This window comes from Pelodiscus sinensis, chromosome 3 (genome assembly GCF_052426305.1).
Source record: "Pelodiscus sinensis isolate ZL-2025 chromosome 3, ASM5242630v1, whole genome shotgun sequence".
Classification (NCBI taxonomy): domain Eukaryota; kingdom Metazoa; phylum Chordata; order Testudines; family Trionychidae; genus Pelodiscus; species Pelodiscus sinensis.
The window spans coordinates 12,461,177-12,488,165 of record NC_143054.1 but is presented as its reverse complement, the minus strand read 5'-3'; the positions used below and the strand labels follow the sequence as shown (position 1 = coordinate 12,488,165).

General features: G+C 43.8%; 1 protein-coding gene across 1 annotated transcript; it reads right to left on the bottom strand.

Moving 5' to 3' along the window:
- Positions 1-6,095: 6,095 nt before the first annotated feature.
- Positions 6,096-26,756, bottom strand: RHAG (Rh associated glycoprotein). Its single transcript, XM_006137027.5, has 10 exons — positions 26,537-26,756; positions 21,587-21,770; positions 19,598-19,748; positions 18,254-18,401; positions 15,936-16,102; positions 13,675-13,812; positions 12,015-12,136; positions 11,404-11,489; positions 10,663-10,736; positions 6,096-8,367 (listed from the first exon to the last, which is right to left on the bottom strand). The coding sequence occupies exons 1-10, from the start codon at positions 26,682-26,684 to the stop codon at positions 8,290-8,292; spliced, it is 1,296 nt and encodes a 431-aa protein (XP_006137089.3). The 5' UTR covers positions 26,685-26,756; the 3' UTR covers positions 6,096-8,289.
- Positions 26,757-26,989: the final 233 nt, after the last annotated feature.

Here is a 26,989-nt window from a genome sequence, read left to right as displayed (position 1 = left end):
GGAACAGCCAGCATTTTGGTGTTACAGACTCTCAGACATTGGGCTACTATATATATGATACTTGTGCCTTGAATACATGATTGAAAATTTTATCATCTCACCTAGTATTACTCTTGTATCATTGCTAGACTTCATTTGTTCCTGATTTATTTAAAGATTTGCTTTTTATTGTCCTTAATAATAATGGGCATAGAGTTTGATACTTTAGCATCCCTTATCAGTTGTATGCATTTCTTAGCTGCTAATTTGTACTCATTTCTATTAGCGCCACCATTTATATTATTATTTATGGTTGCTTTCACCTGTCCTTTTAGCCAGGCTGTCTGTCTGTCTATATAAATAAAAGCCTTTTTTTTTGTGATTGTGGAAATGGGTTTTGGGGCATCTAATAAATAAATAGTTCTCAACTAGAAGTACACATGAATATTTTTCCAGGGAACACATCAGCTCATCTGGATATTTGCTTAGTTTAATGCAACATAAAGCATTAGAGAAGTCAGTACAAACTAAAATTTCAGACAATAACTTGGTTATACTATTCTCTATATGCTGTACACTGAAATAAGTATAATATTTATATTCCAGTTGATATATTTTATTATTATTATATGGTAAAAATAGGAAAATCAGCATTTTTTCAATAATAACCTGCTGTGACACATTTGTATTTTTATGTCTGATTTTATAAGCAAGTAGATTTTAAGTGAGGTGAAACATGGGGGTACTCAGGACAAATCAGGCTCCTGAAAGGAATACTGTCATCTGGATAGGTTGAAAGCCACTTTAATAAAGCATTCTTAATCACTGCCCAATTACTATACTTTCTTGTATTTAATTATTTTTCACTCTCAGCTTCATGATTATCTTCAGCTTTGGGAAATTAGCTTTTTTAAAGCAGCAACTATATAAATTACTAATTGGGACTAGATTTTGTTTGCACATGCCAAATTAAAATAGTTCACAATCCCTTTCACATAGGCAACCTTCATCTCTACCAAAGTGGCTGAATCACTTGGTTAACTACAAAACTCAATTCCGTGTTAACCGTGGAGCTGTGACCAATGCCTTCATAATGTCAGCTTCAAAAGAGGGCGGAGCTAGGGAGAGCACCAACAGAAGAAAAAGAAATAGGGTAAGCCCCCCTGAGACTTTTCACCATATGTCTCACTCCAATTTTATGATGAACAATTTGATTTATGGGAGTGTGAAACTGAGTACAATGGGAGTGAATCAGGCCCCAAACACTTGCAAAACTAAATAAATATAAAATCTTCCCTAAGTGTGGACATTATTCGTTAGTACCTGTTGTTAAAGTACTTCCTTGCTCATGTTTACCTACAACTTTTTCAGCAAAGTGGGTCTTACAAGCAAGAGCAACAACTGCGGTGACATTGTTGTCTACAACTATGAACACTGCTGCAAACCATCCTAAACACTTACCATTTAGGATGTAGTTAAGGATATGGCACACATACAGGCAGTCCCCGGGTTACATGGATCCAATTTACATCGGATCCCTACTTACAAACGGGGTGAGGCAACCCCGCACTAGCTGCTTCCCCCCAGCAGACCAGGGAAACGTGAAGCTAGTCCCCCCCCCCAGCAGACCAGAGAGACGCGGAGCGGCTTTTCTCAGCAGACACCTCAGCTTGAGAATAAAGGACTGAGGGAAGTGAGGTGTGGGAGAATAAAACTGAGCTCTGGAGAAATGTTTGGCTAGAGTTTCCCCTACAATATGTACCAGGTCTGACTTACATACAAATTCAACTTAAGAACAAACCTACAGTCCCTATCTTGTATGTAACCCGGGGACTTCCTGTACTGACTTTCCAAACTGCGGGAAGGTGCTCGATCCCTGGCTCTGCCCCAGACCCCACCCCCACTCCTCCTTCCCCAAGGCTTCACCATCATACTTTTTCCTGGCCTCATGCCCCCCCGCCACCTCCCCCTCTTCCCAGTTCAACCTCCTCCACCAACAATACTGCATCCTTGCTCTTCCCTCCTATCTCCATTAGAAGTTCCTTAAACATGGCAAAATAAACTGATCACAGAGTCATAGAGAGGGATGCAGAGATGCAGATCCTCAGGTCCACTGGAGGGAGCTGATGGAGGGCTCCCAGCAGTCGGTCACAATATCTAGGGTTACGTCTACACTGGCAGCTTCTTGCGCAAGAACTCTTTTGTGGAAGAGTTCATGTGCAAAAACTCTTCCACAAGAGAGCGTCTACACTGGCATGTGTTTTTGCTCAAGAGATGTGTTTTTGTGCAAGAGCATCCATGGCAGCATAGACGCTCCCTTCCGCAAGAAAGCTCTGATGGCCATTTTAACCATAGGGGCTTTTTGCACAAGAAATTCATGTTGCCTGTCTACACTGGCCTCTTCTGGAAGAGCTCTTGCGCAAGGGGTCTTCTTCCGCAGTGGGAGCGTCAGAGTTCTCGCGCAAGAAGCCCTGATTTACTACAATACAACGTCAGTTTACTTGTGCAAGAAAGCGTGGCCAGTGTAGACAGGAAGCATGTTTTTGCGAAAGAACACACCAGTGTAGACACAGCCTTAGGTGTGTTTGTTTGTACTGGTGGTGCTCATCCACACACAACTGGTGTTGCATATAAGAACAATTAGCCTGCCCAAGGATGGAAAATGTTAGAAGGAACACTGGGCCTGACCCACAGTTTGAGCACTGCTGAAGCTCAGGAACTTGTGGTTGAGCTAGAGCATTTCGTTTGGAAAGATTTTAGAAAAGCCTCATTTCAAGACTCCAAGCGGTGGAGAACTTACCAGGTGGTTACTTGCCCTCACCGATTAATGTGCGTGTCTTGTTTCTAGTTTGAACTTCACTGACATCAACTCCCAGCCAGATTTTGTTATGCCTTTGTCTGCTACACAATGAGCTCTTTAAGATCAGATAACTTCTTCCCATGCTGGTATGTTCACACTCTGAATCACTCCTTAATCTTCTCTTCAATAAGCTGCATGGATTGATTTTGATTTTCATTCAGTAGAAGGCATGTTGTTCAATCATTCCAGAAGCTTTTTTTTTTTTAACCCACTCCAAGTTTTCAGCATCTTTCAAAAGTGTGGGCAGCAGGACTGGACCCATCATTCAATGAATGGTCTTACCAATAGACATAGGTACTTCCTCCCGGCTCTTAGAATACCATGTCAACAAAACTAGAACTGGAGATTAAAAGATTTTATTTATTAAAATCAATTATTTTAAATGTACTGAGCTGTGCTTTCTTGCCATTACTGTAGGCTTGATTCTGCATGATTTGCTCACTGGTTCAGGGCCATTCTGAGGAGTTATGGTGCCTTATGCAGCAATATTAAACTGGTGCCTCTATGCCTGACTTGTTCTTAGAGAGCCGTATGGTTCTGGGCTGAGTTGGAATGTTGGGGGGAGGGGAAAGCAGCAATTTGGGGGGTTGGTGGGATGGAGTCAGTGAGTGGGAGTTAGGGGAGGTATGTCTACACTACCACCCTAGTTCAAACTAGAGTGGTAATGTAGGCAACCGTAGTTGAAAATGAAGCCCGGGATTTGAATTTCCCAGGCTTCATTTGCATAAAGCCGGGCACCGCCATTTTTAAATGTCCGCTAGCGCGGACTCCGTGCCGTGCGGCTACACGTGGCATGGACTAGGTAGTTCGGAGTAGGAAGCCTAGTAGCCGCGTGGCACGTGGCACGGAGTGTAGCCGCGTGGCACGGAGTCCGCACTAGCGGACATTTAAAAATGGCGGCGCCTGGCTTTATGCAAATGAAGCCCGGGAAATTCAAATCCCGGGCTTCATTTGCAACTACGGTTGCCTACATTACCACCCTAGTTCGAACTAGGGTGGTAGTGTAGACATACCCGGGATAGTATGGGGCAGGGAACAGGAGGACAGTGGGGGAAGGGGAGGCAGTGAGTTGGGGGCAGGGGAGGCAGTGAGTGGGGGGCAGGGGAACAAGGGGGACCACCCTCCACTCCAGGGCCAGCCCACAACATGTTGGCACCTGACATAGGGAGCTCAAATGACGCCCCCATAGCCCCTCTCTTGGGCCCAAACTTTGAAAGGTCTCAATTCTCTGGGTCCTCGTGGCAGCGTTCCCCCCCCAGTCTGGCACCTGAGGTGACTGCCTCAGTTCACCTCATGGTAAGGCCAGCCCTGCTCCACTCCAAGTGATTGTGTAGGCTGGATGCCAAGGAAATTGATCACTTTCATTTTTACTTCCTCGGCAGGCAGCCAGCCTGAGCACCTAAGCCCCCACCTCCTGCTAGGGGGAGGGGAGGGCTGTCACTCCGCAGGGGGTACTGCGCTCAGCACTGAAGGGCCAAATCTGGGACTCGTAGGCTCCGCTTTGCAGGGTGGGGGAAAGAAGAAGGAATGCCTTATGATTATGACCATGCAGAAGAGGCAGCAAAAACAAAACAAAACAAAACAAAAAAGGGTACGGTCAGAGGCTCTGCCTGCCTGCCTCACCTCGTTACAGCAGTCTGCAGCAGGGAAGAGACTCACCATTTCTTCCCAGAGACCCCAGCACAGCAGTACCCTCCCTCAGAATGCGCCATGCCAACATATCTAGTTCCATGACCCCATCACCCTCCCTGCCCTTGCTCTTACCCGCTTTCATGTCTGTCCCTCCCGTCCCACTGGTCCCTCAAATAAAGTGGTGTCCTACATAGTTGTGTGTGTGGTGTATGCCTAGGGACAGCCCTGCACCAGTAGCACCTACACTTGTAAGCAGTTCAACTGAAATAAGTACTCACAATGGCTGAAATTCACCGCTGGACTGATGGTGAATGTCAGCCCTACTAAATTCCTCAAAATAGCATCTACATGAGTCTTTAAGGGCAACCGTAAGCTATCTCTCTGCCAGCCAACTTAGTTAAGAGTAGAGGCAATTCGTCATCCTCTGGGACCTTATGGATTCCACACCGTCTCTCAAAGATGCACCGTTACTCCACAATTGTAGCCAGCGTCTTGATACATTTTTAGGCAGGCTTTCTCCCACTCCTTCCTGGTGAGAGGAGATGCGTTCATGGTATCTGAGACTGCTCCAAGACTTTGAGCTGCTGCAGTGTGTGGGCTTCCCTTTGTTTCTGCAGGGCTTTTTCCTCCCCTTTTGTTTGTTCCTTGTGTCTTCCGTGAACTTCCCCCTCAGTTTCAGTGGTGGCTTTGTGTCTTTGGCAGGCTGTCTTCTCAGCCTCCTCTGTTTTGTTCTTCTCCTTGACCTGGAGTTTCACCATCAGTAGTGGGTGCTCATGTTCCTTCTGCGCTTACAGGGGCTTTAGCTGAATCAGTTCCATTGAGGCAATATATGGAGCATCTGAGGTAGGGGTTGCTCAAACCCTGGTGCTTGGTCAAATCTATGTGCAAAGCGCTCAGTTCCTCGTCTGAGGGGTTCTTTAAAATGGGATATTCCCCTATTTTTACATCATTTTCAAGGTCTTTGTGTCAGGACCCTCATATGAGTAGTCACAATGAGTGACTCATAATCTTTAACTCTTAAAGCTCTCTATCAGATTTACACTTTTAACAGTGCTGGGAGAATGCCAGTTGTCATGCTGTCTGGAGTGGCTACCTCAGGGCAGAGTGCCAGTTAACAGGGAAGATGCCCCCAAACTGGTGGTGTGTTCTAGTGGTGTCTCTGCCTATGGGGGATAAGGTAGGGAGTAGGGAGGGGCAAAGGGGACAATTGTCCCAGCCCTTTAAATTGTTGCTGGAGAGCTGTGCCCGAGTGCCAGGCCACACGCTCCAAGCAGCACTAAGGACTGGGGTGGGGGACACTGACTTGCCCCTTCCTCCCTTAGCCCCACCCCTTCCTGGAGCGAGGAGTTTCCCCTCACCATGTTGCCCAGGGGTTCGCAGAGGCTGTTGGATTCTCTGCTACTGGCACATGTGAACTTCTGGATCATTGTGCCTGTTCTACCATGGAATCGCAGGCAGTCCCCTTAGACTTTCTAGTCTATCTTATGACAAAATGGTCACTGACACCAAAATCCTACACCACATTTAGGTTGCTTCCAGTCCCAAGAGACCACTCGCTGGCCCCAGATCAGTTGGCACGCTGGATCCTACACCAAAGAGAATACTTGCAGCCAGTCCTGTAATAAATGATCTAAAGGTTTATTAACTAGGAAAAAGAAGGAAGAGTGGTATTTACAGGTTAAAGCAAGCCACAGGACTCCTTGTCGCATGTACACACAAATGAGTTACCATCTAGATCCCAAGAGTGACACAGTTGTTGTGATCTGTCAATTCAAAATATCTTTCAGGGCAGACCCACCAACCAGTGGGGGAGGGGACAAAGGGGACATTTTTCCTAGGGCCCAGTGATTCAAAAGGCCCGAGCTCTTTAAATCACCATCTGTACTGCTACATAGTATGCTCCAGGCAGCCCTGGGGTGGGAGGGGGGGAGGAGGCGCTCCGGGCAGTGCTGAGTTCTGGCTGGCCTCAGCTTCACCCCTTCTGCCACAGGCCCCACCCCTTCCAAGAGTGCGGTGCGTCCTCCGCTCCTTACCCATGTCAGCTCCCCTGCCTGGACATCTCTGGCCTCAGTTTGGTTTGTCTGGCCCTGTGAGATTCCAAACAGCAAGAGAGATGAAAAATCTTCATGGCTAGTAGTTTTATTTCCCTCATCTAGCATTCGAAGAATTGGATGAGTCCTTCTGCATGTACTTCTCCATGGATGGATGGGGCTATTAACAAAGCTATTACCTTCTAATGACCCACTTACATTTTATGTAGATGGTATCATGAACTTTCTGTGGGCACAACCCACTTCTTCAGATGATGGAGTTATTAAAGGTTCAGTTTCTAAATAAATAGGAGATGGGGTGAAGGGAAGAGAGAAAGAAAAAGAAGGAAAAAAAGGGGAAAAGAAATAGTCAATTCGAGTGTCCATGCTACATGAAACTGATAGAGAAGGTGCAAATTATTCTTAAGCACTCTTTTTTTTTATGAATAGAACACTACATTCCACATCCTAATGAATAAAAAACAAACAAAGGGTACTTGAGAACAATTTGCATCTCCTCTATCAGCCTCCTGTACCATGGACCCTCTAATGGACTATTTCTTTCCTCCCCCCCCCCTTCTTTTTCCTTCTCTCTTCCCCCCATTTATTTAGAAACTGGACCTTTAATAACTCCATTCATCTGAAGAAGTGGGTTGTTGCCCATAAAAGCTCATAATACCATCTACGTGTTTTGTTAGTCTTTAAGGTGCTGCAAGACTATTTGCTGTTTTTTAAGTTTTTCCAGTAACAGAATAACTCGGCTATCCCTCTGAACCACTTACATTTTGACAGCTCTCCAGTATGGGCTAGGGGAGGGAGGAATTCCCTTGTTTGGATTCACAGGTTCAGAGGAAACATTTTCAAAGTTGTAAAGCAAAACTTTCATATTTTCTTATCGCCCAGAATATAGACATTACAAATGAGATCCAGGCATGCAGTAGCTTAAAAAGCATTCCATAATGTCTAAATACATTCTTATATGATTAATACATATGCTGAGCAAAACTCACATACAGGTGAACTGGTCTCATCTCCAGCTATGAGTTTGTCAGTTCTTAGCTAATGCCTGATGTCTCAGAAAGACCAGGTACTGGCTCTGCCAGCATCACAACCTGATTTTTCTGTTTCTGTCTGAGACAACTCACTGTTACCCATTTTTCATATTGAAAATCAGCAATATATTCCCAATACTTGATTACTGTCACTTATTGAGTTTGTAGTCCATAATAAGAGTTGACTTTTGACCCAGAGAGAGATAAGGAAGGTTTCCTAATAGCCTCACCTAGGACACATTAGTCGAAAACCTTTCAGAACTCTAAATAACCTACATCAACTGATTCCCTTTAGCCTCAGTCTAAATGATTACACCTAGTAGGTCAGAGGGTATGTTTTTAAGTCCTTGGTGACTCAACATGTTCAATGTGTAAATAGAAACATTCCTAAACCTGAAATTTTGTCATCAAATATGGTCGTAGGGTGAAGGGCACCTTAGAAACAGATAGAAAATCTGTCTATTAAAACAACCTCAGTGATGATGGTTAAAATACAAAGAATACTGCCTGCCAGTCAGCATCCTTCAGTTTAGATACATTAATGTATGCCAAAGATCGTCAACTGCATTTGCATTGTGTACGTCACATTTGTCAGCGATGACATATCCTGAATAAAGTGTGTTTGCCTTTACGTACTGAAAACAACAAGTGCTAGGGATGATATATGAATTCTCTCTCTCAGTTAGAAACTGGAAACAGCCCTGCTAGCACAGGAGTTAACAATCGAGAATTCATCCTACACATTAACGTTGATTGTTCTATGATCTTCAGAGTCACTGAACTGGCCAACAAGATGGGTCTCTTCTTCTGGAACCTGGCATGAAAACCAGACAAAGGTTAATTCCACGGGATGGCATTTGGCCTGTTTCCTGTCACTCCCCCATTAGTTACAAAGACAATTCTTTCTAATCATATCAGTTGTCAAACCTGTGCAGTCTGCTAGGGCTCCATGTGGTGCTTCTGCTTTGGGGTGTACGGGGCTCCCGGCAGGGGCTCTCGTGCATTTTGGGGGTGGAGCACCACCGGTGCGTCCCTGCCCCTTCCCGTGGAGCTGGAGCTGGGGGGGGCACCCTCTCCTCCTCCCCTCCCCCCGCTGCCTCTTTCTGATGGGAATGGTGGGGGGAGGGGAAGCAACTGGTTGACTAGTTTATTTTCTGTCTGATAGGCTTTTGCTTGTTGGGGGGGTGAACTGGTTGATTGGTCTCTTACATTCCTCATTTAGACAGTGCTTGGTCCTGCCGTGAAGACAGGGGACTGGACTTGATGACCTCTCGAGGTCCCTTCCAGTCCTAGTGTTCTATGATTCTATGGTTCTATGTGTCTGGCTGATGCCGTGATGAAGGCATCATATACTGAAGTTCTCAGATCTGGGTCATGAGTTGAATTAAAAAGATGCCCTAGCCCTGCCCTGCACTAAATCAGCAATTCTGAGGTATTTACTGTCTGTTTAAGTAGGGAGACTGTCTCAAAGCCATGCCAAAGTGCCAAAAGCCATTAAAAACCCACACCCTGAGTATTGTAGTGAAGTCAGTGTAGCCCATGGTGTAGACATGGCTGAGCTTGATGGAAGAATTCTTCTGCTGACTTAGCTACTACCCTTGAGGGAGCACAAGATGGGAAAACCCTGATCTAAGAAACATCTACTCTATGTGTAGCAGTGGGGCTGTGCTGCTCTAACACCCAGAGGCTATGTCTACACTGCAGGCTTCTTGCCCAAGAACTTTTTGCACAAGAATTCTTGTGCAAAAATTCTTGCACAAGAGTGAGTTCACACTGCCATGTGCTTATGCTCAAGAGATGTGCTTTTGCATGGCAGTGTGGACGCTCTCTTGCACAAGAAAGCTCTGATGGCCATTTTAGCCATAGGCCTTTCTTGCGCAAGAAACACCTGTTCCTGTCCACACTGCCTTCTTGCACAAGAGCTCTTTCACAAACAGGCTTATTCCTCATGGGGAGAGGAACAACTCTTGTGCAAAAAGCCCTCTCTTCTGATGATCTACTGTAAACTTTCTTGCACAAGAACAGGCTTGTAGTGTGGACGCTCTGCAAGTTTTTGCACAAGAACAGTTGTTCTTGCGCAAGAAGCCTGCAGTGTAGACATAGCTCTTGTGTAGACAAGCCCTTACTTCCGATGGAACCTACCTCACTTACTTCCTCTGTTGTTGCACCTTATGCTCAAACTAGCACAGGATGTTCAGATATTTATTTCTCTCTTCTTCCATTGCTTTCCATCACATTTTTATCTGAGTTTGCTAGTGCTCCCCTCTCCCTACAATATAACCTACTGGAGACCTGAGCTCAAGCAAACGCTCACGACCAGAGTGTGACAGGTCGAAGACAATGTCAGCTTCTAAAAGGCCAGCAGCATTTGGGTGCCTAAACCCTTCTCTCTCAAAGCTAAGGGAAGTTGTTGGGAGGGTGTGGTATCTATTGTATTTGTGACAATACACTGGCAAGAGACCTTAATTGAGATCAAGGCCCCATTGTGCGGTACAAACCCACAATAAGAGTTTCTCCCTACTCTGAAGGACTTTCCATCTGAATAAGCCAGGTAGAAAAAGTGACTTTCAGATTATGACCATTCTTCAGATGGGAACCTGAGCTATGCAGGAAGTTAATGACTTTCTCAGTGTTACAAAAGTAAAGCCAGGAAATGAACTAAGAATTGAAAATATTCTAGCAAACGTCCAGGTATACTGGATTTTCATCCTTGCATCTCCTCCCACCCCACAGACCTGTCCCCAAAGTTTCTCTTTATCATAAAAAAAGGAATTTGTTTTTTAAAATCATGAGCAATTAAGGAGCTGTTTCCCTTGCAGCCTGCCAATACAGGGCCCATCTCTCTTTTTTTCCTCTATTCACATTCACAGCTGCAACACCAAATGCCTTGCAGTTTTGGAAGTGTGCCTGAGAAATCCTAAATGTGCCATCAGGGAAGATTTTTGAAGCCTGGCTCCCACGTGTAAATTACTGCCCCATTTAACAAAGATTCATTGAGTCCTCCCTCTCCCACTAAGAAAGCAGAACTGAGTTATATTCTAATCTTCTAATAAAAGGCAATGAAAGTTGAACTGCCTGGTAGTCTGATTACTTTGCAATTATATCTTACCTCCCAGTAAACAGAATCATCGTAGCAGTTCTCATCCGGCGCTTGTCCCAAGAAAGGCAATTTTAGAATTAAACCTGCAGGAGATTAAATGCAGTGACATACTTTGTTACCTTAACCTTTTATACAGCTTTTTATTTCTGAGAGATTATATATACATATGAACTTGCTGCCTGCTTCTTGGATTCGTTTTCAGGATTTCATAGAAGTGTGGGTGGTTTGGAAGGGATATGTTATATGACTCATGCTATGCACCTACAAATATACTGGAAAACAAACCAGACTCTTTTATTACAATTCCACAGTCAGATTCTTATGATTACAGAGATTCTGGGTGTGTATCCGGGGCTACATAGTTAGATATTCCAATCTAAAACTGATTACGTAACCTATCTGACTTATACCCCCGGCATATGGAGAAATAGACATTGAATTATTCACTGCTCCAAACTTTTATTTTAATGAAGTTTCTTTAACTATTGATAGAAAAATAACCCAGCAGCTATGTGACATATATCAGTGGCATCCACTTCAATAAAACCAGGAGATTCACAATGTGATTCTCATTTTAAAATTCTTTACTGAACATCTAGCAGTGGGTGAGGTTGTGCAAGAGGCCAGAGTGGGTAATCAGAGTGGTCCCTTCTATCCCATTTTTGGTTGAAATTGTTTGCACCACAAAGTCCTTCCTGGGCATCCCTCTAACGGTTGCACAGATTTTGGTGTGGTTTGCATCGTACTGACCTGTAATTGCTCCTCCTACCAAAGCAATCCCAATGGTACAACCTAGGGCAGCAGCCTGCATGGGAGCAGAAGGAGAGTCAGTGCCTCTGAAAAAGAGAAAGAGACAAATGGTGAAAGGTTACAATACCACTACCATTTCCAGAGCTGGTACTCTGCTAGTTTAGATGCAAGAGATATCTGAAGGAATGTGTCCCTTAGGGTGCATCTACAGAGCAGCACTACTTTGGGTACTTCTGGTATCCTGAAATAGCTATTCTGTATCTTCACAGCATGCCTCTTATTTTGAAACATCTTTTGAAAGAACAGGTGTGCTATTCCAACATCCCTGTAAACCTAGTTCCATGAGGATTAAGGGCCATTTTGGAACAGTAGTTTATTTCGAAATTTGGCTCTGTGTAGATAATGCCAAAGTATGAAATAAGCGATTTCAAAATTGACTCGAAATAAGCTATGCAAATTGTGTCGCTCAAATGGTGTGGCTTAGTTCGAGATAAAGGTGCAGTGTAGACCTTCAGGTTAACATGAAAAAAAAAACCAAACCGAAGTAGAATGCAGCTTCACCAAAGAAGCCTCACTTCTGCCTTATTTATTTATTTATTTATTTCACTCACTTCAATCTGACGTGCGCGGCTGCTGCAATGATGCTTGCAAGACCTCCCAGGAATCCAGGTAAACCATGTAAATTATGGACTCCACATGTGTCATGAATTTTCAGTTTAGAGGAACAGAATGGCTGAAAGGAAAGGAAAAAACACTTTCACGTCAGTGTATGGTTGACAAGTTTCATTGACCCAGTTAGGCAAATTTATTGGGGGAGAACATGAAATACGTACACATGTTTCATATGTATAGAGAAGGATTTGATCTTAACCCTGAGGTCTCTCCCGTCATTTCTATAGCAATTACGCTGCTTAAAGTTTCATACAACATAAACTCACTATTTACACTGGCAGCTTCTTGCGCAAGAACTCTTTTGCGGAAGAGTTCTTGTGCAAAAACTCTTCCACAAGAGAGCGTCTACACTGGCATGTGCTTTTGCACAAGAGATGTGCTTTTGCGCAAGAGCATCCATGCCAGTGTAGATGCTCTCTTGTGCAAGAAAGCTCTGATGGCCATTTTAACCATAGGGCTTTCTTGCGCAAGAAATTCATGTTGCCTGTCTACACTGGCCTCTTCTGGAAGAGCTCTTGCACAAAAGGCCTTCTTCCTGAGTGGGAGCATCATAGTTCTTGTGCAAGAAGCCCTGGTTATATACAGTAGAACGTCAGTTTACTTGCGCAAGAACACGCGGCCAGTGTAGACAGGCAACAAGTTTTTGCGCAAGAGTAGCCACTTTTGCGCGAGATCGCGCCAGTATATTCACAGCCAGGCTGTTTGTGCACTCTCTCAGGGTAAAGAGAGATATGCACAGCTCTCGTTAGCCCCCAGGTAACAATTATTTACACTGGGTTTATTGGTAATCAAAGGTGATTTTATTAAATACTAGAAGATTTATCTGGGTGCTTAATTCAATTTTTGTTTTTTGGGAAATAAAATGAAAATGTCCATGCTTCATTTAAATCATTGCTCCAGGATGGGGCTGGGGATGAAAGGTTCAGTATGCAGGCTGCCCTGGGGAGAGCGGACTATCCCAGCCTTCTCCCCATAGCAGCTCGGGGTTGGGTGGGAAGCACCTCTTTGTATGTTTATTCCTAAGCTGATCTACAGAGATGATACATGAGTACAAATGGGAAAATCATATTCAATAGATTATAACTTTTCCAGTGATATCCCACATGAGGTATTTCACATAAAGCATATTCCAGTTATCTCATATTTATAAGCATATTTTCATGAAGCACATGGAAAGCCCCCTCGTGCTGCTGAATAGATCTCGTTGTCTATATATGGTACAGGCCTTATTCTGATCGTTCTGTCTACATATCAGGAGTAACTCCAGTAAAATCAATGAAGCTGCAGTGGCACGAAGCCGGTGCAAGTGAGATCAGAACAAGGTCCTTCAAGGTTCAAAAAAGATCTAGACAGATTCATGTAGGTTAGCTCCATCAATGGCTATTAGCCAGGATGGGTAGGAATGGTGTCCCTAGCTGCTGATTGTCTGGAAAAGGATGACAGGAGAGGGATCACGTGAGGATTGCCTGTTGTGTTCCCCCTCTCTGGAGCATCTGGCGTTGGCCACTGTTGGCAGACCTGATACTGAGCTAGATGGATCTTTGGTCTGACCAAGTATGGCCATTCTTTTGTTCATATTCTACTGTATTTTATACTTACAGTCAAGAATTTGAACCCAATGACAGAGACGAAACCAGCAATGCTACCAATTAACATAGCACCAAACGGATAGATGTCCATGTCAGCGCAGGAACCAATCGCTACTCCTCCTGCTAGGGTGGCATTTTGAATGTGAACCTGTGCAGAACACAAAATCCCCAAAAATAAGAGGACAGCCATGGAATCGAAGCCGGATTTGTATATGAATAATTAACAGTGCAAGCATCCTGTCTTGACAAGTGATAGTTACACTGTTAAGTATTTCTCAGTGAAATTTAAAGTGCATCTCCAATGCTCTGACGTCAGACTGAGAGTACGTCTACATTGCAGAGTTTTTCGGAAAAACTTCACTTATGTCCACACTGCAATCTCATTCTTTCAAAAAAAAAAAATCGAAAGAACAGGGTTTTTTTCGGACATTGGTAAAGCTCTTTCTATGAGGAAGAAGCCTTTTTTCAAAAGAACTCTTTTGGAAAAAGGCGTGTGTGGACGGAGAAGAGGGAGTTCTTTCAAAAGAAGAGGAAAGAGGTAAAAGCACAGGTGCCCTGGTGGCCACTCCATCCATAGTAATCACAGCTTAAATGCAAGATAGCGTCCATTCAGGGTAGATGCTATCTTTCAAAAAAGCAGATCTCTTTTTCGATGTACTTTGGCAGTGTGAATGTGCTCTTTCAGAAGAAGTTTTTTCAGAAGATCTCTTCCATAAAAGCTTCTTTCAAAAGAAGCCTGCAGTCTGGACATAGCCTGAGGCAGCCAAGGACTGAATGAAGACCAGCAGAGGCCGGTTTTGATTCTACAGCAGAATCACTGCTCTGTAGGGACCCTATCTGTATACAGGGTCCGGATACGAAGATCCGTGAATGTCTATTGGCATCGAGAGTAGGCTACATGGGTAATTAATCAGACTGCTTAATTTCCAAAGCTGCTGCCTAACCTATCTAGCAAGCAGGACAGCTTTGAGGGAAGTCAGAATCTGAGACCCTTTAAAGGCACCCACTCATTAGAGGAGGCAGCAGCAGGATCAGGTTGGATAGTAGCCAGGTGTTGACTGCCCCGTTCCCATCAGTTAGGACATTGTGGGGGAAGAAGAACAGCTGCTCCTTCAAGGTCAGCTCCACAAAAGCCACAAGGACAACGGCAGGGACAACATACTTTTTCAGTGTGGACCTAACCCAGCCACTCTGTCCCCACAGTAGTCGGCTCTAGGGAGGTGCAATGAGGTAGCTTGACCTTTGAGTGCCCTTCTCTCTCTTAGTAGAATTAGAGCACCCAGGACCTACCAACTGAGGTTTTTTTTGCCCTGAAAAGAAGCCAATTCAAATGACTACTTGAGGGAACATTTGAACAGGACACTACAGAGGGGGCCAAGACTCCAACTATGTCCTTGCCTCAGAGGCTGGTGGTGGCAGCAAGAGGGAATGAGGAGGGACTGTCTTTGCTATGGACCTCAATGTAATCCTTGCTTTCTCTTCACACATAGCCCACTGCTATAGCCACTTGGGGTATGTCTAGACTGCATCCCTCTGTCAACAGAGGGATGCAGATTAGGCAGGTCGACATTGCAAATGAGGCAGGGATTGAAATATCCTAATTTGCATAAAAATGGCTGCCGTGTTTTGCCGACTCAGCACTTGGTTGGCAAAAGCGGCAGTCTAGAGGGGGATCTGTTGAGAAAGAAAGGCCTTTTCGACAGATCACTGCAGGAGGCATAAGGGATCTGTCAAAAAAGGCTTTCTGTCTTGATAGATCCCCCTCTAGACTGCCGCTTTTTGCCAACCAAGTGTTGTCGGCAAAACACGGTGGCCATTTTTATGCAAATTAGGTATGGGATATTTTAATGCCTCATTTGCAATGTCGACCTGCCTAACCTGCAACCCTTTGCTGACAGAAGGATGCAGTCTAGACATACCCTTGGACCAACACTTGGCTTTTAAACCTGGCCCTTCAGTAACACAGCTTGTACCAATGTATTAAGTCCCCTAGTTGGGAGCTGTAGCAGATGCACAAATCTCAGTGGATCTCAGACCTGCTAAAGGGAGATGGGAAACATGCACAGAGCAGGGTGGGTCACACACATACAGCACAATGTAACCTTCACCTTTTTTTGAACCATAAACAAAGGCCCTAGTTTGGCCTGAGTCTGGAGCAAAGGCTCCAGCTAGTTCTTACATTCTCTAAGCCAGCCCATTTAGGGAGAATCTGTCATTGCAATTCTGTGGTAGATTCAATGGTACACATGGAAGTTTTGCTGTGACTCTTACCATATCCAACTTGCCTCTGTGTTCAACCAGGCTTGAGAGGGCAAAGGCCGTGAGTGTACATGCAGCCATGGAAAAGTAAGTGTTAATGACTGCTCTTTGTTGGAGATACTCTGTCTCTGCAATGGCAGAGTTAAAACTGGGCCAAAATAGCCAGAGGAAAAGGGTACCTGCAGGAAAGCAAAACACAATTGAATTGCAGGAGGGTTTTCAGTATCAGATATCCCATTTAGCAGAACAAGCTAGCCCAGAGCAAGTGAACAGGGAAGTGCAATAACCAATGGTCGGATGAGCGGAAAAATAATGCAGAAGCTTTTGACACCACATATAAAAGAGAAGACAAAAGAACCACCCTCTGTGAGCTCCCTTTCCCCCCTGCCTGTGACGGGGATGGGAATTTAGGATGGTTGGGTGCTGGTTCTCCCAAAGACCCACTCTATGGCTCTCCTTACTTCACTCAGAGCCAGATTCTGCTATGCTCAGTCACCCAGAGTAGGATGCTACTCTCAGAGGAACCACTGGGGATACTCACAGAGAAGTTTCTCAATATGAATAAAAGTGGCAGAATCTGGCCTGTAGCCTCTGCCTGTCTAAGGAGATGTCTCAACTGGAAAACTATTTGAAAATTACTTAAATCGACTTAACTCCTGATTTAACAAAATCAAAATGGTGTGTCCTCACTATGGGGAAGCCTTGTAATTAGTCTGAAACAGTCTGCGATAATGTAGACATGCTACCTTGACTTAGAACCCCAGGAAACACAGGGGAGTAATTAGTTTGATTACTCTGGGGAGTAGTTATTTCGAAATAGCAGCACCGGGGCGTCCACATTACTGCTATTTTGAAATAACTATTTTGAAATCAGTGTTATTCCTCACAAAAAGCAGGAATACAGATTTCTAAATAAGGCTATGTCTACACTACAGAGTTTTTTCTGGGATACCAGAGGTACCCCGGGAAAAACTCTGCCGTGTTCAGGGAATGGAAGAGGGAGAGGGAGAGGAATTATTTAAGCTTAATACCAAAGTGGACACAAGAACAAATGAATATAAGCTGGCTAGTAGTAAGTTTAGACTTGAGATTAGATGAAGGTTTCTAACCATTAGAGGAGTGAGGTTCTGGAACGGCCTTCCAAGGGAAGTAGTGGGGGCAAAAGATCTATCTGGCTTCAAGATTAAACTAGATGGGTTTATGAAGGGGATGGTTTGATGAGATAACATGATCTTGGTAACTAATTGGCCATTCATTATCAGTGGGAAATAGGTCAATGGAGGGATGATAGGAATTACTAGAGAACTTTCTGGGTGTCTGGCTGATGAGTCTTGCCCACATGCTCAGGGTTTAGCTGATCGCCATATTTGGAGTTGGGAAGGAATTTTCCTCCAGGGTAGATTGGCAGAGGCCCTGGAGGTTTTTCGCCTTCCTTTGTAGCATGGGGTACAGATCACAGCTAGAGGATTCTCTGCATCTTGGGGTCTTCAAAGTATTTGAAGGCTTCAATATCTGAGATATAGGTGAGAGGATTATTCTGGGAGGGGTGGGTGAGATTCTGTGGCCTGCACTGTGCAGGGGGTCAGACTAGATGATCATAATGGTTCCTTCTGACCTTAAAGTCTATGAGTCTATGAGTCTATGAATACGTCCGCTTTTTTGGATCAGTTTCCGAAAAAGCAGGCATGCTCTTTCGGAAGTCCTTTTATGAGGAATAAGGGCTCTTCCAAAAGAGGACATTTTCCCCACATTTGTCCCTGTGTAGCTGGGCCAAATGTTGGAAAAACCTCTTGCGAAAAAAGAATCGGAAATAGGTACGCAAATTGCGATTCACAATTTGCATACTTTTTTCTGAAAATAACCTGCAGTGTAGACATAGCCTAAGTGGCCCATTATTTTGAAATAATGGGCTTGGTAGTGTGGACGTTTCACTTATTAATTTGATCTAAGGGGGGGTTCTTTTGAAATAAAGCCTTAGTGTACACCAGGCTTAAGTTTCTCTAGCTATAAAATTAACACAGTACTAGTAGTTACCTACTTAGCAAGATGTGACCTCATTAATTAGAGCTGGTTGAGAGTTTTCCATTGAATTTTTTTTCCAAACAGAAAATTGCCTTTTTCTCTGAAGTATACTTTTTGTTAAAAAAAAAAAACCACCACTGGAATTTTCTGTTGTTTATTGCAACGAAAAACCAAAATAATTTGGGTTGCATTGAAAACATACATCTGCAGCAGAAAATAGTCTGCTGCAAGGACAGAGAGAAAGAATAAGTCTCAGATGAAGGAAGGAGTGCTCTCCATTCTTTTGGCAGTACACTTCTCTTACTTACCAATCATGGCAAATATGTCTGAGTGGTAGGCTGACTTTTCATTCTTATGTCCCTCTTTCAGACCGGAACGATACAGCACTCGGGCTGCAGCTAACCCAAAATAGGCTCCGAAAGCATGGATAGTCATTGATGCTCCAGTATCAGTGGCCTGCATCAGGGAAAAATATGCATCCTAAAACTGGCACCATCCATACCAGGAACATGGAGGGGACAGGATGCTAACAAAGGAGGAATGTGGGTGAGTTTGTTGTGCACCTTCTGTGGTGGATATAGAAGTTGAAGATAATACAGAACAACACAAAGATTGAAAAGGGATCAATAACTCTTATGCACTATTTAAACAAGGCACTTTTCTAGTGATCATTTATAACAATGCTACACAGTTTAGTTGTTTAACAGAGATTGGTCCAAGCCTAACCCTTGGCCCTCATCATCCATGAATCATGGGAAGGCTCACAATCTCAGTCCCAAATTGACTCCTCTTTTACTAGTGAGTGAATGAAACCCCCAGATTGGAACACTTTCATATGTTTGAGTGTTAGAAATCTGGGTTTGGATGGAAGTTCTAATGGCTTAAGACAGCATCTCTAGTTTTTCTTAAAAATGATCTTATATACTATAAACTGTGAGACTTATCTGTCAACTTTTTACAAGGCCGTAGAGCATTCTAGGGGAACTGCTGAGCAGATGTACACAGATATTGGAGGAGAAAGACAGGGGAAGGGATGGATGGCTCAAAGATCCCTGGTCTTGGGAGTAAAGTCTGAACTAAAGACAATGAAAAAAGGAGTCAGGGGATCTCCTGAGATCTGGGTGAACAAGTCTCATGCTGGGCAGGGGACTTTCTTTAAAAAATTAGATGGTACCATTACTTTCAAAACTGCTCTTTGGGCTCTGTGATGCAGAAAACCAGAATCACGCCTTTAGACCCAAAAGTTAAGTTGCTCTTCATTGCTCTTTGCAAGCCATTTGCCAATAATATGCAAGATATTCCTATCATCTTTTACCCAAAAAAGGACACCAGGAGAGGACTTTGAAGCATTCAATAGTCACAAATTATTCAGTAGCCATGAGTTAGCCAAGAGAAAGAATTCACAAGTGAGCTGAGGAAGACCAAGTTGTGTCATACACACTGGAGCAGTATCTAAGTTTGAAGCTAAACAATGAGATATCCAGAGAGGAGAAGCCAAATGGAGAAGAGAAGAAGAAGAAGAAGGAGAGAGATCTGATTCACCCCTGTGAGAGAGCAAATCAATGGGAAATAGAATTTTCCATTCAGAAAGAACTGTTTGTTATAACTAGACAATAGTAGCTTTTCCTGCTCAGTAAATGTATGGTTCCTACCCTTAGTACGTTCACAACAAGATGTTCATTGCATGAAAAGATTGCGATTTCCAGAATGGTCATGATCAGCATCTGGACTGGACTTGTTTTCCCCAGGAGGGCTCCAAATGAAATCAAGACGGTTGCTGTACTGAAGTCTGCATTTATCATACTGAATTTAAGAAAAAAAACAACAACAACAAAAACAGTTTAATGAGACCAGAAATGAAATGGGACCCCAAACTTGTATAAACACACCATAAAGCTAGAACGCTCAAGAAGTGAGATATAAGCAAACTGTGTTCTGCTAGTTGTAGATAAAAAAGCTTCTTAGTCCTGTTTCAAAATATGGGGCCTACCATGTGCTGTGGGACAAATAGTGGGTCCCAAGGAAGGTTACATTCATGCACAGATTGCATTCTTACCAAGCAGGATGAAATTATATGGAAGTCTTCATGCCACTGACTATTCAATCACTTGTACAAAGTGGAACAGCTTGGCCAGGAGAGATCGAGACCAACCGCCCTGCTGAGTTATCTGTGGCCTGGAGTTGCTCACTCAGGAGGGGGGAAGTTAAGTTCAAGTTCCTGCCCCAGGGTCAGGATTCAAACCTGGGTCTCTATATCCAACGTAAGTACCCTAACCACTGGGCTAATGCTTATCAGGAAGATAAAGAAACACAGTGTTCTTAAAATGACCCTGAAAAATGTTTTCCCAACTGAAACTAATCAGGTCAGATCTCCAAAACATTTTCCCCAGCTTTAATGTTAACCCCAGAATGACCAGGGATTTTCTTGAAGGGGAGGCAGTCACAATGGATTCTGTTAGGGCATGTCTACACAGCAGGGCTAAAGCCGAAATTAGCTACGCAACTTAGGTTTCGCAATTGACATAGGTTAAGTCGAAATAGCTTATTTTGGCTTTTGGCGCTGTCTACACAGCAGGAAGTCCGAGGTAGAGCACTCTTCCTCCGACTTCCCTTACTCCTCATAAAACGAGGGTTACAGGAGTCGGAATAAGAAGACCTCCAGCTTGACATTGTTTCGACATTATGTTGAAATAACAGTTTGTAGTGCAGACGTGGAGTATGTTATTTCAGAATAATGTCAGTTATTTCAAAATAACAGTGCTGTGTAGATATACCCATAGGCTGTGTCTAGACTGGCAAGCTTTTCCGCAAAAGCAGCTACTTTTGCGGAAAAGCTTGCCAGCTGTCTACACTGGCCGCTTGAATTTCCGCAAGAACACTGACGATCTCATGTAAGAAATCAGTGCTTCTTGCGGAAATACTATGCTGCTCCCGTTTGGACAAAAGTCCTTTTGCACAAAAGTGCCAGTGTAGACAGCTCAGATTTGTTTTGCGCAAAAAAGCCCCGATCGCGAAAATGGCGATGGGGGCTTTTTTGCGGAAAAGCGCGTCTAGATTGGCACGGACGCTTTTCCGCAAAAAGTGCTTTCGCGGAAAAGCATCTGGACCAATCTAGACGCTCTTTTCCGCAAATGCTTTTAACGGAAAACTTTTCCATTAAAAGCATTTCCGGAAAATCATGCCAGTCTAGACATAGCCATAGGGACTAGTGAGAGGCATTCAGAGGCCTGTTATGTTATTCCTGCTTCTCCATCAGAAACACTTGGGTGTTGTTTCTTTTAGTGCCAGTCTCTTAGTTATTCTTTGCATACTCTTCCAAGCATTGCAAAAACACGAACAGGCTGTCGGGGAGAAAGCCACTGGCTGGGCCTGGGAGATGCCTTTTGTCTTGGGTAGGTAGAATGATTCCCATGAACCATTGTGAGAGCTCATTTGCATGCAAATGATTATTACAATTTATCATCACCACAGTTCCCCTCTTATTATCTGTCTGGATCCAAAGCGTATTGTCATCTATGGGAAAGCTCCCCTTCACTTTAAGTGGCATGGGGCCAGGCCCATTGCGTGGCACTGTGGTCAGGGGATTTTTGGTGTGGAATTAACTGGGGGCACCATTGGGTTTGGGAGGGAGTGACACTCACCTTTTCACGTTAATATGAATTTTTTGTTCCTTCATGTGCCAAAATCCTTGCACCAGGGTACCCCACTGGAGACCAAGCGCAGCAATGAGCATGTTGATCCCTACACTGCTGAATCCATATTTCTTCAGGAAGGTCATCAAGAAACCAAAGCCAACAAATATCATCACATGGACATCCTGAAAGACTGAAAGGACCAGGGATCCATCAGGAGGAGGCATTTGGGGGAACAGAGAGGCAATTCTTTCGCTACCTAGCTGTCTTTTTATTTGCTAGAGACCTATGCCACCCAACCAATGCTGATAGCCAAGATATAGATAGAATCCACTCAAATATATTTACTGTCTGTAAAATGGGGAGATTTCTGTACTTAATTTTCACTCTGGGCCTGACCTCATAGTCATAAAATTGCTAGGCAACAATTTATTCCTTTAATCTCCACAGTAAATGGAATACTTGGCTTGAAGTTCCATTCTCCACGAGTATTATGTGCACATGCTTTCTATTGTCAATCTGCCACCTCTTCCATGAAAGGCTTGCAGGAGCAGGGCCTGAAATTGTAATCCATAAAACTAGATAGAATGTATTAAGTGTTATGGCTCTTGCAAAGCCATTCTGTAAATTCTGTACAGAGGATACATCTGTAAAACTTGCATGAAAACATCTATTGTGGAGTTTACAGAGAAACAGCCCGTTTGCTCTGCTTTCATAGAAATGAATGGGTAACTTCTCTATAAGTAAATATTGGAATGGGTTTTCTGTAGCTCCCTATTTCTTCCGGAAAAATTCATTGCGGGCATAACAAGATACTGTGAACTTAACCCTGGGTTGAACTTCATTGACTTAAATGCATTTGTGGCGTAAAGTTACTGGATACACCCAAGTGGGAATGCATGTTGCATCACAACATGATTAAATTCTTACTTTTTTCTACTCTCAGTCAACCTACGCCATGTACATTTCCTGAGAAGCAGCCAGCACAGTAATTGTGTCCCTCCCAGAAACAGCCCTGAGTAGCAGGGGGAGGTTCTGATGGAGGTTATGGTTTGTACTATCAGTATGTTACTTGTGTAACCCTTTTGCCAGCCAGAGTTGGCAGAAACAAGGGTTGGGTTCAGTATCTAGAAGTTCCTTTTCAAACAATACAACAGAAAAAATGGCTCAAACCCCCACCCAGTGACCTGGGACAATCACACACCTTCCCTGGACCTTTGAAGAGGCAATATTTCCCCTCTCGCAAGCACAGAATCTGAGTGTAGCAAAAACCTTTAATGAGAGGAAGGAAGTAACTCAGCATTCATTTGGAAAAACACTGCAACTAGGGCCCATAAAAATAAATCATCAGCCAAAAGACCCACTGCAAGTAAGCTAGGCAGCGTCCTTTTCCTTCAGGTTCTTAAATGCAGCAACCCAAAAGTCCCTTTAGTTTGTCCATACCATCCCTGTGTCCCACTCACAGTTGCTCTTTTTGGTCAGTGCAAACCCAGAGTTCAAATTTCACTTGAAGAACTCACCTCCCAGGCTGGATGGAAGGGAGGGGTTGAGAGGCACCTTACATGCTCCACCGCTTTGATGCTCACTCATGACCCCAACAGCCAAATGGCACACCTCTCTGCCAGCCCTCCGACTGGCTATTCACCAAAATGTCTTTAGGGCCCTCTATTTAACACAGTTGCCAGTGATTTCAGCTATTCACAGGGTAGCCTCACTGCCAGTGCACACTAGGCAATCCTTTGCATCAGAAACACTGTCTCAAAGTAGATCTAATACTTAGACTTACATTTCAGTGATTTAAGTTTTACCACATATAACAATACTGCCAACAAAGACCAAATTAGCTCTGTTATTATTACACGGAGAGAATAAGAGTCAAATGGTTACAACCTTTAAATAGTACCTACACCACTAGATACAAATGTTTATCCCCATTCACTCTCAACTCATTAAACTTTGGAACCCATGACCCCTGCTTAGCATGTGCCGTTTAGCTGAGGGTAAGTTACTCCATTGGGGTATTCCAGGTAGTTTTGTTGTCCTGGATTCACATAACCAACCTTTATTACTTCTGCCTCCATAATAAGGAGCTGGGGATCCAACACGAGCTGAAAGTGATCATTAGGGCAAGCAATCCCATCACTCTGAGGAGGGTGGGTAAGCCCATGCAAACGAGATCAGTTTCTGAAGTTCTTTTCCAGAGCTCACCACCAGATGTCAGGGGAGAGCCACTCAGACTCTGATTCCACTTGCTATTGTTTACAGTCGGTTCATTCGCCAAAGAAACAAAACAAAGAAGTTTGTTTAACCTAACCAATCAATTATATCTATATCTAGCATGACAGTGCCAGAAGACTGGGGAGGGTGGGGAGAGACCAGATAACAATGGTCAAATATGTTAAGGGCTGTTATAAAGAGGATGGTGATCAATTGTTCTCCGTGTCCACTGAGGGTAGGACAAGAAGTGATGGTCTTAAACAGCATAAGAGAGATTTGGGTTAGATGTTAGGGAAATACTTCTAACAATATGTTCTGGAATCAACTTCCAAGGGAGGTTGTGGAACTCACTAGGTTTTAAAAACTGGCTGGACAAGCATCTGTCAGGGTGGTCTAAGTTTACCTGGTGACCCTCCAAGGTCCCTGCACAACTATATTTCTATGTCTACCCTAGAAAAAGCATTGTATTGCACTGTGTCAGTCTTATAGGCTATGTCTAGACTGCAGGCTTCTTTCGAAAGAGACTCTTTCGAAAGCATCTTTCGAAAGAGCCTCTTTCAAAAGACCGCGTCTAGACTGCAGGCGGATCTTTCGAAAGAGAAATCCGCTTTTTCGAAAGAGAGCACCCAGCGAGTCTGGATGCTCTCTTTCGAAGACGGCCTCTTTACATTGAAGAACGCCTTCTTTCGAAAGAGGAACTTTCGAAAGAAGGCGTTCTTCCTCGTAAATTGAGGTTTACCGCCATCGAAAGAAAAGCCGCGTTCTTTCGAAATAATTTCGAAAGAACGCGGCTTGAGTCTGGACGCAGGGGAAGTTTTTTCGGGAAAAGGCTACTTTTCCCGAAAAACCCCCTGAGTCTGGACACGGCCCTATAGTTGGCTCTAGCTGCATAGAGAGGATATGAAAATAATGCAAATGTCTGGGTGAAAATCATCCTGCTGCAGAGCTGCTGTCTATAGCCCTGGGCTAACCAAGTCCCAGCCTCCAAATGACAAGCAAAAGGGTCCTGCTAGGGGCTGTAGGAACAGTTTCTATAGCATTCTGCTAGGGAGTTGTGCTGTTGTGACGACCAGGTCTTTAGCAGGATTCCAAAAAGAATTAGATAAATTCATGGAGATTAGGTTCATTAATACTTCTTAGCCAGGATGAGTGGGAATGGTGTCCCTTTCCTCTCTTTGTCAGAGGCTGGAAATGGATGACAGGAAAGGGATCACTTGATGATGATCTGTTCTGTTCACTCCCTCTAGGGTATCTAGCATTGGCCACTGTCGGAAGATAGGATACTGGGCTAGATGGACCTTTGGTTTTATCCAGTACGGCCACTCTTATGTTCTTATGTATGTTGACCCTACCAATTTAACAACCCATTTTGGTTCATTTCATAGCCAAAGGATTTTAAAATAGCAAATTTCATGATTTCCGCTATTTAAATGTGAATTTTCATGGTGTAATTGGGTTTTGACTCAAAAAAGCAGTTGTGTGAGTGTATGGGGGTGGGAGGGTAGAGGTCACAAGATTATTGTAGGAGGGCGGGTTGCAGTGCTGCTACCCTCACCTCTGCACTGAGCTGCGCAGCTGGAACGTGGCAGCTGCTGGCCGGAAACCTAGATCTGAAAGAAGAGCCATTGCCAGCAGCAGAGCAGAACTAAGGGCAGCATGGTATGGTATTGCCACCCTTGCTTCTGCACTGCTGCTGGTGGGGCACTGCTTTTAGAGCTAGACCTCTGGCCAACAGCCATCACTCCCTGGCTGCCCAATTTTGCAGGTAACACAGATGTAAGGATAGCAATACCATGAGCCCCCTAAAATAACCTTGTGATTCTCCCGAAACTCCCTTTTTGGTCAGGACCTTCAGTTTGAGAAACTATAGGCACCCTGTGAAATTGGTATAGTATAGGGTAAAAGCTCAAAGAAAAGACCAGATTTCATGGTCTATGACATGTTTTTCATGGACATAAATTTGATAGGACTCTACGGTCAACCCAAACCCTAACCCTCTTGCACTTCTTAACCTTGCTGTCAACACTCTACATCATGGGGCCCTTCAAATGTCATGGGCTTGCTCTGCTTTCAGGACCTTCCTCCTACATCCTCTTCATGTCTTCTAGGAGCCAACCAAACCACACCTGACCCCACTCAAGTGATCGAAGATCCATAATAACCTATTCTATGTCACATGCTCAAGCAGATCCAATGGGATTCCAGATAGGTGCAGCTATTCACACTAGTAGATCTGATTAATATCTATATTAATCTAGTCCTAGAAGCCTTGAAGCATATCAACACCTCATTGTGCTAGATGCTGTACATATATAGTGAGATTCTGACTCTGCCTTGAAGACCTTACAGGCGAAGTTTAAGGCTAGATTAAATACATTTAACCAATAGATGTTGGTGAGGGAAGGAGGAGAGACTGAAAAAAGAATCTGCCAAAATGGCATCAAACTTTTTAAAGTGTAACTAACAAACAAAAATTCGTAAGGATTATATGTTATAACTTTACCAAATGCCATGATCCAGGGAATGTTATCTTTTGCAGAACCAGGGTTAGAATCCTAGTCAGTGGTAACTGCATATCTTTCCCCTTTCTTGGTACCGTTAGTTATATAGAATAAACAGAACTAAAGCACTGATAAGAAACAATATAATTCATTCTAACAGAATTCCTGCACGGTGCTAGTAATCACTCAAAGGACTCAGCTTCTCCAAATCTTATCCTGCTCTACAAACAATAATACTTACATGGATATAGAAATAGATCATCCTTCGTGATGCGCTGGTCCTCCTGGTATCTTACAAAGATCCCAAATAAAACGATGATTAACGCCTCCAGAAAAATCGCCAGGAGAGAGAATTTGAACCTCATGTTGGTAGTAAAGGCTGAAGGCATAGTGAGAGCATTCTAGGCTGCAAGGGCTTGATAAAGAGAGAGGTTTGCTGTTCTCCTTCAATGGGGCTGGATGATATTGCCAAGAAGAGAGACTAGCCCAGTGTCACACCCAGTGGGGGAGGAGGAGTAGTATGGTTCAGTCAGTTGATTTCTATTCCATAGGCTGCTTCTGGGTACAAAATGCTATTAAATGCTACAAGGGTTAAGCTGGGTGACTTACATGTTTCACATAATTTGTAGTGCAAAGTTTCTCTTCTAGTCCTTTTCTAGTCATAGGTAATATTGTCACAATGGTACTTAAGAAA

Bases quoted from the DNA above. Each gene is read 5' to 3' on its own strand.
- RHAG (XM_006137027.5), bottom strand. From the start codon at position 26,684: ATGCCTTCAGCCTTTACTACCAACATGAGGTTCAAATTCTCTCTCCTG. The intron at 13,813-15,935 runs GTAAGAGTCACA...TGTTCTGCACAG, and splicing joins ACAGAGGCAAGTTGGATATG to GTTCACATTCAAAATGCCAC. The intron at 8,368-10,662 runs GTAAGATATAAT...TTTTCATGCCAG, and splicing joins ATGATTCTGTTTACTGGGAG to GTTCCAGAAGAAGAGACCCA.